The sequence below is a fragment of the Sus scrofa genome, chromosome 2, assembly GCF_054392235.1.
Source record: "Sus scrofa isolate SSC_HxYL_T2T_F1_AM1 chromosome 2, Sscrofa_HxYL_maternal_Yorkshire_Landrace_v2.0, whole genome shotgun sequence".
Lineage (NCBI taxonomy): Eukaryota > Metazoa > Chordata > Mammalia > Artiodactyla > Suidae > Sus > Sus scrofa.
In genome coordinates, this window is record NC_139384.1 from 734,920 (window position 1) to 745,474 (window position 10,555).

At 65.9% G+C, this 10,555-nt stretch overlaps 1 protein-coding gene across 1 annotated transcript in view; it reads left to right on the forward strand.

The window, feature by feature from the left end:
* The window catches only part of MUC2 (mucin 2, oligomeric mucus/gel-forming), a 31,242-nt gene extending 21,022 nt beyond the window's left edge, over positions 1-10,220 (forward strand). Inside the window, exons 31-50 of the mRNA XM_085010418.1 lie at positions 126-1,759; positions 2,407-2,703; positions 2,937-3,124; positions 3,473-3,647; positions 4,042-4,289; positions 4,850-5,033; positions 5,274-5,499; positions 6,138-6,316; positions 6,650-6,719; positions 6,847-6,947; positions 7,040-7,071; positions 7,544-7,721; positions 7,876-7,980; positions 8,123-8,163; positions 8,284-8,406; positions 8,489-8,587; positions 8,967-9,095; positions 9,280-9,319; positions 9,617-9,743; positions 9,831-10,220. Coding sequence (XP_084866544.1) covers positions 126-1,759; positions 2,407-2,703; positions 2,937-3,124; positions 3,473-3,647; positions 4,042-4,289; positions 4,850-5,033; positions 5,274-5,499; positions 6,138-6,316; positions 6,650-6,719; positions 6,847-6,947; positions 7,040-7,071; positions 7,544-7,721; positions 7,876-7,980; positions 8,123-8,163; positions 8,284-8,406; positions 8,489-8,587; positions 8,967-9,095; positions 9,280-9,319; positions 9,617-9,743; positions 9,831-10,053 — 4,399 coding nt within the window. The 3' untranslated portion in view covers positions 10,054-10,220. The remainder of the gene's footprint in view (positions 1-125; positions 1,760-2,406; positions 2,704-2,936; positions 3,125-3,472; positions 3,648-4,041; positions 4,290-4,849; positions 5,034-5,273; positions 5,500-6,137; positions 6,317-6,649; positions 6,720-6,846; positions 6,948-7,039; positions 7,072-7,543; positions 7,722-7,875; positions 7,981-8,122; positions 8,164-8,283; positions 8,407-8,488; positions 8,588-8,966; positions 9,096-9,279; positions 9,320-9,616; positions 9,744-9,830) is intronic.
* Positions 10,221-10,555: the final 335 nt, after the last annotated feature.

A 10,555-nucleotide genomic window follows, 5' to 3' on the forward strand; every position in this document is an offset into this window, starting at 1 on the left:
CCGACATCTACCACCACATCAACTGGAACCCCAACTCCGACACCCACCACCACATCAACTGGGACCCCAACTCCAAGCCCCACCACCACATCAACTGGAACCCCAACTCCGACACCCACCACCACTTCAACTGGAACCCCAACTCCAACACCCACCACATCAACTGGGACCCCAACTCCAACACCTACCACCACTTCAACTGGAACCCCAACTCTGACACCCACCACTTCAACTGGAACCCCAACTCCGACACCTACCACCACATCAACTGAGACCCCAACCCCAAGCCCCACCACCACTTCAACTGGAACCCCAACTCCGACACCTACCACCACTTCAACTGGAACTCCAACTCTGACACCCACCACATCAACTGGGACTCCAACTCCGACACCTACCGCCACTTCAACTGGAACCCCAACTCCAACACCCACCACATCAACTGCGACCCCAACTCCGACATCTACCACCACTTCAACTGGAACCCCAACTCCAACACCCACCACCACATCAACTGGGACCCCAACTCCAAGCCCCACCACCACATCAACTGGAACCCCAACTCCGACACCCACCACCACATCAACTGTGACCCCAACTCCAACATCTACCACCACATCAACTGGAACCCCAACTCCAACACCCACCACCACATCAACTGGGACCCCAACTCCAACATCTACCACCACTTCAACTGTAACCCCAACTCCAACACCCACCACCACATCAACTGGGACCCCAACTCCAAGCCCCACCACCACTTCAACTGGAACCCCAACTCCGACACCCACCACCACATCAACTGGGACCCCAACTCCAACACCCACCACCACTTCAACTGGAACCCCAACTCCGACACCCACCACCACATCAACTGGGACCCCAACTCCAAGCCCCACCACCACTTCAACTGGAACCCCAACTCCGACACTCACCACCACATCAACTGGGACCCCAACTCCAAGCCCCACCACCACTTCAACTGGAACCCCAACTCCGACACCCACCACCACATCAACTGGGACCCCAACTCCAAGCCCCACCACCACTTCAACTGGAACCCCAACTCCAACACCCACCACATCAACTGGAACCCCAACCCCAAGCCCCACCACCACTTCAACTGGAATCCCAACTCTGACACCCACTAGTACAGAGACTACCACCACCACCACAACCACAGAGACACCAATCCCATCCCCCACTACCACCTCAACAGAGACCCCAACCCCAACTCCCACCACCACTTTAACTGGAACCCCAACTCCGACACCCACCACCACATCAACTGGGACCCCAACTCCGACACCTACCACCACTTCAACTGGAACCCCAACTCCGACACCCACCACCACTTCAACTGGGACCCCAACTCCAAGCCCCACCACCACTTCAACTGGAACCCCAACTCCGACACCCACCACCACATCAACTGGGACCCCAACCCCAACACCCACCACCACTTCAACTGGAACCCCAACTCCGACACCTACCACCACATCAACTGGGACCCCAACTCCAAGCCCCACCAGCACTTCAACTGGAACCCCAACTCCAACACCCACCACCACATCAACTGGGACCCCAACTCCAAGCCCCACCACCACTTCGACTGTGACTCCAACTCCAACCCCCACCTCCACGTCAACAATTGTGGAGACATTCAGCACACCACTGACCCCGACGTCGACAGAACCAGTGGTCACTACAACGGGAGGTGCCACGTCCTCTTCACCCACGCCTGGCACCACCCCTCCAGGTACACAAGCAGCCCGGAGCCAATGTTGCTATCGGTTCTGTCTCATGTAGGGGGAGCTTTGCAGTTCCTGGGACTCGAAGCAGGTGCTCCCTGCTCTACCCAGGGAGAGTTGTCCCCAGAAGCTCCAGGTGGGCTCATGTGCCCCTCCTGTCTCATGAGCCCTGCCATTGAGTGTTCAGGGAGCTGCTGACCATCAGCCTGTTTTGTGTCCTCATAGAATGCTTTCCCCAAGCCCTGAAGCCTCTGGTTCCCGTCCCTTAGCTGTAGCTGTGTGATGGGTAGTATGGCAAAGCCATCCCAAGGAGAGGTGGCTGGGGGTGTAGAGGCTGCCAGTCATGTGGCCCGGAATACCCTCCATCTGTCCGCCCTCACCCACCTGCACCTCCCCACTGGGGCTTCGGAGGACAGCTGGTTGGCCTTTCTTGATGGATCAGTGTCCTTTGGCCTCCCCATCACATACACCATGGACAGGAGGCCCACACCCTGCCCCACCTGGAGACTGAGAGCTGGCGAAATGGGTGTGAGGCCTCCTGTGCCACATACCATGCCTCAAGCGAGCCGCCTGCATGTGTTTGCTGCCAGGCTGCCAGTGGCATCTACAGTGAGTGGACGCCCTCAGCCCTCAGCCAAGCCCTCCATTCTCACAGGCTCGTCAACCTCGGGTCCTACCTCCTCGAAGACCACCCCCACCCACTGGACCACGACTGGGCCCCCTTCATCCACCACCGGCTCACCCTCCACACCCACACCCACGACTGTGTCAACAACCCCCATAGGAGCCCCCACATCGCCAGGACAGCCCTCGACCACGCCACCCACCACCAGCATCTTGACCTCCACGGTGCCCCCAATCAGCACCCCCAGGATCAGCACAAGCACTAGCTTTGTCGCCTCCTCCTCGATAGTCATCTGCTGTTCTTTGAATGATACGTACTATGCCCCAGGTACCCAAGCTTTTCACTCTGACTCGGCCCTGCCAGCTGGTGGGGCTTGGTCTGCTTTACCAGTGCTTAGGGGTCAGTTGAAAGTCTGACCTGGGAGCCTGCTTGGGAAGCTGGGTGCCGGGCATGGGTGGCTGCAGCCACGAGTTGGGGGAGTGGGACGTGGGCTTCCGTTTCGTGGTCTCTGCGGGGACCTGCCCCGCATGGATGGCGTCAGCCCCAGGCTCCCCCTGCAGGTGAGCTGGTGTACAATGGCACCCACGGAGATACCTGCTATTACGTGAACTGCTCACTGGACTGCAATCTCGAGTTCTTCAACTGGTCGTGCCCATCCACGCCTACCACCCAGCCACCCACGACACCAAGCGTGCCGGCCACCTCCAAGCCTCTCCCTGCGTGCCCAGACTTCGATCCTCCCAGACAGGTCTGTGGGCAGCTTTTGTCCCTGGGCACCGGGCATGTCTGGCATCCTGTCCTGCCTTTCTCCTGGTCACCAGGGGGCCCTGCGCCCTGCACCCCACACACCACCTCCAGTCGGGTCAAGGCTTCAGGCAGCCTCCTGGGCGAAGGGTCTGCTGGACCCCCCTGGCCTTCTCCCCCACGCCCCCTTGCCAGAGTAGGGGGCTGGTTGCCCTGCTGGACGGGGTTGCCCTTGGCCTTCAGCCTCCTGGGAGGCCTCTGAGGTGCTCCCAAGCGTAGCCCACCACCTCCGATGTGAGCCTGGGTGCCAGGCTGGTCCCGGCTGACCTCGTGCTCTCTGTGCTGCCTCCAGGAGAATGAGACCTGGTGGCTGTGTAACTGCACCATGGCCACGTGCAAGTACAACAACACCGTGGAGCTCGTGGAGGTGAAGTGCGACCCCCCGCCCATGCCCACCTGCTCCAACGGCCTCGCGCCCGTGCGCGTCATGGACCCCAATGGGTGCTGCTGGCACTGGGAGTGCGACTGTAAGCCCGCCGCCTCTGCCGGGGCCTCTCTGCCCTCTCCCCGCTGTGTTTGTGTTCGGGTGGGCTGCAGGCCCCAGGGTGAACGGGACGGCTTTGATGGCTGTGCACCCGCAGAGGACCAGGCACGGTTGGGGGGCATTTCTCATGCCTCCTGCTCATGCCCCATCTCAGGCCAGGGGGGAGGGAGGGGGACGGCCTTGGCCGGCGGGGTGTGGCCACTGCAGGCTGACAGGGGAGGGTGCTCTTGGGGCCCGAGCCCCAGGAACCAGACTTGGGGGGCCTCCCTCGGGTTCTGCTTGCTCTTCCCACCAGTCCCCCGCTCGCGACGGTGTCCCATGTTGTCTGAGCCCCCAGCCCGGGGCTGGGCACTGGCTCACCCCGGTTCCCTCTGCAGGCTACTGCACGGGCTGGGGGGACCCGCACTACGTCACCTTCGATGGGCTGTACTACAGCTACCAGGGCAACTGCACCTACGTGCTGGTGGAGGAGGCCACCCCCACCGTGGACAACTTCGGGGTGTACATCGACAACTACCACTGCGACGTCAATGACCAGGTGTCCTGCCCCCGCACGCTCATCGTGCGCCACGAGACCCAGGAGGTGCTGCTCAAGACTGTGCACATGATGCCCGTGACGGTGCAGGTGTGCTGGCGGGCATCCTGGTGTGGGCCCCCACTTGACGGGGGCTGGGCCTCTTCCCCCAGAGCCAGGCTTGGGGTGGGCAGGGCAGGCTCGGTGGGCACACCTAGCTCTTCTCACAGGCCGTTCGGGGACCCCTTGGCCTCCCGCACCCAGGCCCCTGCCCTCCACCCTGGGCACAGGTCTCTGGCAGAAGCCCTTCCCCGGGACAGGGGCGAGCGGGCGGGGATCTGTACCCGCCGTGTGGAGCTGGTGGTTCCCTTGGCCTGGGGAGCCCTACCCGCTCTCCCGGGGGACTCTGAGGACGGCGTCCTTGCCGCCTTGCCCCTGGGATTGGTCAGGACGAGGCTCCGGCCCGGCGAGGCGGAAAAGGAGGAGGGAGAGGGGGAGGGGAGGGCAGACACCCCCCCCCCCGCCTTGCACGTGGCGTGCGGATGGCGGGGTGACGCAGGGGTTCCCAGAGGTGCAGCGCACCACCCCGCCACCAGACACGCGCGCCTCCAGCCGGGGCCCCCAGCCTGTGCCCCGCTGGCCTTCCCTGACCCCAGGTGTCTCGGCCGCAGGTGCAGGTCAACAGACAGGTGGTGGCGCTGCCCTACAAGAAGTACGGGCTGCAGGTGTACGAGTCCGGCATCAACTACGTGGTGGACATCCCCGACCTGGGTGCCCTCATCTCCTACAACGGCCTCTCCTTCTCTGTCCGGCTGCCCTACCGCCTCTTTGGCAACAACACAAAGGGCCAGTGTGGTAAGGCCGCGGCCCCGCTGCTCCCCGGGGCGGGTGGGCGCCCCCGGCTGGCTGGGCCTCGCAGCCCCAGCCCCAGCCCCAGCCCCGGGGGAACCAACAGGAGTGTCGTCTAGTCTGTGCCTCGGCCCGGCCAGCTGGCCACCAGGGACCTGGCTGGGGAAGGGGAGGGCCAGGGGCTCGGCCGGTCTGCTGGGCGGCGGGGCCCGGCGTGGGGACACCTGGGCCTTCTCGCCCGCACAGGCACGTGCACCAACACCACCGCGGACGACTGCGTGCTGCCCAGCGGGGAGGTCACTGACGACTGCGAGGTCGCGGCTGACCAGTGGGTGGTGAATGACCCCTCCAAGCCTCACTGTCCCCACATCAGCTTCACCACCAGGAGCCCGGCCACCTCGCCGCCTGTGGGCCGCGGCACCACCGCGAGGAAGGACTGCGCGTCTCCCCTTTGCGAGCTCATCAAGGACAGGTGACCCTGTCCCCCGCCGAGCCACAGCCTCCGGGGGTGGGGGCTCCGCTCTCTGTGCCCCCACCGGGTCTGCAGAGAGGAGGCCGCAGGGCTGAGCGTGGGGCGGGGAGGGGGCCCAGGGCTCGGGCTCCCCAATTTCCGAGGGGCTGAACGGCCTCGTCGGGTGTGCCTCTGCCCCGTGAGGCCCCCCAGATTGCTCCTGCCTTCTGGGAGGGGACGAGGTCTGCTGAGCTTGAAGCATGGGGGAGACCAGTTGACTCGGGGCAGAGCTGGCATTCAGGACTGGCACTGGGGAGGCGGATTTGGGCTCAGACAGAGAGGGTGCTCCCAAAGCTGGCATCACGGAGTGGCCCTAGATCGGTGAGTGGGCGCTGGGAGGCCCCCTGCGAGCTTTGCCCCTGTGGCCGTTTAGACTCAGAGCGTCCGTCTCTGGGAGCACGACGGCACAGTGCCTCACTCTCGGGCCGGGGTGCCGTCCCCCTTCCCGTGAGGCCAGCCCCATCCTCGGCCCTGGCGTGGGGCTGCTGGCCCCAGGCTGAGCCACGCTCTGGGGGTAGCCTGGGTGGAGGTGCCAGGCAAGGGGCGCGTGAGAGAGGCAAGGAGCGCCAGCCAGATGGTGACGTGCTGCCACCTCACAGCTTGTTCGCCGAGTGCCACGCCCTGGCACCTCCCCAGCACTACTACGAGGCCTGCATGTTCGACAGCTGCTTCGTGCCCAACTCGGGCCTGGAGTGCGCCAGCCTGCAGACCTACGCGGCCCTCTGTGCCCAGGAGGGCATCTGCGTGGACTGGCGGAACCACACCCACGGAGCCTGCCGTAAGTGCCCTCCTGCTGCGCCCCGGGCTGGTCCTGCAGGCCAGGGAGTGTCTTTGGGCTCTGCCGGGCGCTGTGCGCAGCCAGAAACCAGACTGGGGTGGGGTGGCCAGGCCAGCTGAAGACAGCCTTACAGCTGGCCCCTGCCTCCCAGCTCGGGACAGCATGGGGGGCTGAAGCAGGCAGCACCGGGCCCCTGGCCACCTGGCCACCCTCAGCCCATGTGGGAGGGAGAGTCCAGTTGGGGGGGCTGGCAGGACTGTCCCTTGCGGCGGGTGAGGTGGGGCCCAGGCTCCCCGCCCTGGCTCTGGCTGGATCCCTGCCTCCTTCCTGCAGCGGTGACGTGCCCTGCTCACCGGGAGTACCGGGCCTGTGGTCCTGCAGAAGAGCCCACCTGCAAGTCCAGGTCAGTTGCCCGCGGAGGTGACAGGCGGCAGCTGGCCCCTCTGGCCATGCTTCTGGGCAGCCCTACCCGGGCCTGGGGGTCCAGCCGGAACGCACACCCATCTCACATCGCCCTCCCCACCCCCCAGCCCCTCCCAGCAGAACAGCACGCGCCTGGTGGAAGGCTGCTTCTGCCCCGAGGGCACCATGAACTACGCCCCCGGCTTCGACGTCTGTGTGGACTTCTGCGGTAGGCTGCCCGGCCCGTGGCCTCTGCACGGGGTACCCCAGCTCCTGCCGCACCACGGCTGGGCTCACAGGGCTGTTTCCTCTCCCTCCTAGGCTGTGTGGGGCCTGACAACGTGCCCAGAGAGGTAGGCTGACCCCCGGGTGCGGGCTCCATTCTCCCACCAACCCTGAATGGGGGGCGGAATGAGAACTGGAACTTGGGGGACTGAGTCATGAGTCACTTCAGTCCTGGGAGGCTGAGGTAGCGGGGACCACCCACCCCTCGGCGCCTCCACCACCGGCCGTCGGATGCTCTGTCTACACCTGCGGCAGCCTCTGTGGTCTGTTGTGTCTCCTCCACACCGGTTGGTCCTTCGGCTCCCCGCTGTGGTGAGCCCTGTAGCCCCCGTAGACACACGTGGTGCGCCTGCCACACGCGCCAGGCCTGTGCGGGCACAGGCTGGTGAGCAGGACTCAGTTGTGATGTTAGCGGCCTGGCCCGGAATGGGGGGCCCCGGCGCCTAGACCCTGGCTCGGCTGCCTGGAGGCGGGGAGGGCGTGGGCTTTCGCGTGGGCGGGTGCCGACTCTGGGCATCGTGCCCCCCTCCCTCCCTGCAGTTTGGGGAGCACTTTGAGTTCGACTGCAAGCACTGCCTCTGCCTGGAGGGCGGCAGCGGCATCACCTGCCGGCCCAAGACCTGTGCCCCGGAGCAGCGCGTGGAGTGCCGGGAGGACGGCACCTACCCCGTCAGGGAGGTCGACCCCTTGGACACCTGCTGCAACGTCACCTCCTGCAGTAAGGCGCCCGCGGGGCAGGGAGTGGGCGCATCCGCCGCGCGCTGGCTGGAGGCTGGGCCCTGGCTGGCGTCCGCAGGGGAGTGGGTGCTGGGGAGGCTGCAGGACGCAGCCGGCGCGGGGCACCCTCACCATGGGCCTGCCCGTGTTTTCAGAGTGCAACGCCAGCCTGTGCAGGGAGCAGCCCCCGCTGTGCCCGCTGGGCTTCCAAGTGAAGAGCCAGATGGTCCCTGGGCGGTGCTGCCCCCGCTACTCGTGTGGTAGGTGGGCGGGGCGAGGGAGGAGGGAGGTCCGGGGCGGGCGGTGGGCCTGGGCTGGGGGGGAGGTGGGACGGTGGGGGGGTCCTGGGGGCTCCGCCTCCACGCGGTCCACTGGACTCTCATCCCTGCTCTTTCTCCCAAGAGCCCAAGGGCGTGTGTGTCATCGACCAGGCCGAGTACCAGGTGAGCCCCGGCCCGGCGGGGCGGGGGCGGGGCGGGGGCGGGGCGCGGCGGGGCGGCCCGGTGCGGGGCGGGGGCTGTGCGTTGGTGGCCCCGCCTCACCCTCCTTCCCCGTTGTCCCAGCCCGGCTCTCCAGTCTACTCGTCTAAGTGCCAGAACTGCATCTGCACGGACCGCAGGGACAACGCCACGCAGCTCAACGTCATCTCCTGCACCCACGTGCCCTGCAACACCTCCTGCAACCCCGTGAGCGGCCCCAGACCAGCCCACCCACCGGCCTCCCGGCGGAGCCCGCCTTCTTCCAAAGCCAACCTTCTGTGTCCCACAGGGCTTCGAGCTTGTGGACGCCCCGGGGGAGTGTTGCAAGAAGTGCCAGCAGACCCAGTGTGTCATCAACTTGCCCGACAACCAGAAGCTGGTCCTGAAGGTGCGTCCCGTGCATCCCGCACCGCACGGGGCCTGCAGCCCAGCGCCGGGCCAGGCCCCCGGCCCCACGGCTTGCAGGGCTGTCAGGACACCTGCCGCGGGGTCGCGCCCCGCCCTGTAACCCAGGCACCTCTCGAGACACCTTTTCCAGCAAGATCAGCGCTGCAGGGTGTGGCGGTTAGGATGTGGACCGGTCTTTGGGCTACGGCCGGGCCACTCCTGGGTGTCACCAGCCCCGTGGCTCTGGGCCTGCAGGCAGGGCCTCTGTCCCAGAAACTGCACGTGGCACGGTGGCCTCAGGGCTCAGAGCGCCTGGCCTCTCTGGTTTTCTTTGTGGGTGGGGCTCCTCTGGCCTCATGCAGACCCTCCTCTGCCCGCAGCCCGGGGACAGGAAGAGGGACTCCCTGGACAACTGCACCTTCTTCAGCTGCGTGAAGGCACACGACCAGCTCATCTCCTCCGTCTCCAGCATCACCTGCCCCGACTTTGACCCCAGCACCTGCCTCCCCGTGAGCGGGCCCGTCTCTGTTGGGAGTGGGGGTCCCCAGTGTTCCTGAGGGATTGGGTCCCCGAGCTAGGGCAGTGGCTGCCCTGAGAGGCTCCTGCCCGGGCCCCGAAGCCCACCGCTGTGGCAGGAGGCGGGGGTCTCTCACCAGTGGGGTCTGGGGCTCAGCTCATTCTCCTTCTCTCCAGGGCTCCGTCACGCTCATGCGCAACGGCTGTTGCAGGAAATGTGAGTGCAGACTGGTGGGCGGGTGGCTCCTGGGCATGGCCGCAGCCTGGTGGTGGGCTCTACCCGGGGCCCCTTGGAGCAGGGGAGGATGGTGCTCCCGGAACACCCTCCCCCCGGGGCCCTCTCAGCTGGATGCTGGGTGCCCCGGGAGCCTGTATCCCTTCCCAGGAAGCAGGACCGAGCCCAGCTTGCTTGAGAGCGGCCAGGGTGGGGTGCAGGGGACGGGAGAGGACGCAGTGAGGGAGAGAGGGAGGCCCCGGAAGGTGGAGACCCCCAGCCTCTCCCCCCCCACCCCAGGCATCCCTCGCAATGAGACCCGGGTCGCCTGCTCCACCATCTCCGTCGTCAGGGAAATTTCCTACGATGGCTGCACCGCACTGGTGACCATGAACGACTGCTCCGGGTCCTGTGGGACCTTTGCCATGTGAGGCCCAGCGGCGGGTGGCCCTGGTGGGGAGGGGGTGCTGCGCCTGCCCAGCCGGCAGCAGCCCTCACTCCGGCCTCCCCCCAGGTACTCGGCCCAGGCGCAGTCCCTGGACCACAAGTGCTCCTGCTGCAAGGAGTATCGCACCAGCCAGCGGGAGGTGACGCTGCAGTGCCCGGACGGCGGGACGCTCAGCCACACCTACACCCACATCGAGAGCTGTCTGTGCCAGGACACCGTGTGCCAGCTGCCCTCCCAGCGCAGGACCCGGCGCTCCGGCCCCAGGGTCCTGGGCCCAGGGACGGGCTGAGCAGAGAGGGCTCGGCCACCGGGCCCGCTGCCACCGCCCGGCGTGTCCCCTCCCCCCGGTGAATCTCCTCGCTTCTTCCACCTCCTACGCTGACTTTCTCTCCACGGATATTTATTTTCTGAGCCTTTTTTCAACTCTTCGCTTTTCCAAATAAACTTGGGCAACAATGCCGTGCCGGTGTGCTTCAGTAGACGCTGAGGGGTCTGGGGCTCTGCCGTGCAAGGCCCAGGTGCGGCCGCTTCCCGGGGCACGAGCGGGGCCTGGCCACCAGGCCCTGCGCACAGGACACGCGCGCCATCGTGCACACGTGCCTGACCTGGCTTTCGCGAACCCCTCGGCCCTGTCCTGCCCAGTCCTGTTCTCGGCCTGTGCGGAGCCCTGGCTGGGCCGGCAAGGGGCAGGCGGCCCCTCTCGGAAGCCTCAGAGCCGTTACAGCCACATGTGCACCTGTGTGTGTGTGTGCAGAAGCGTGTGTGTTTGCACGCGTGATCTACGTGTGAGT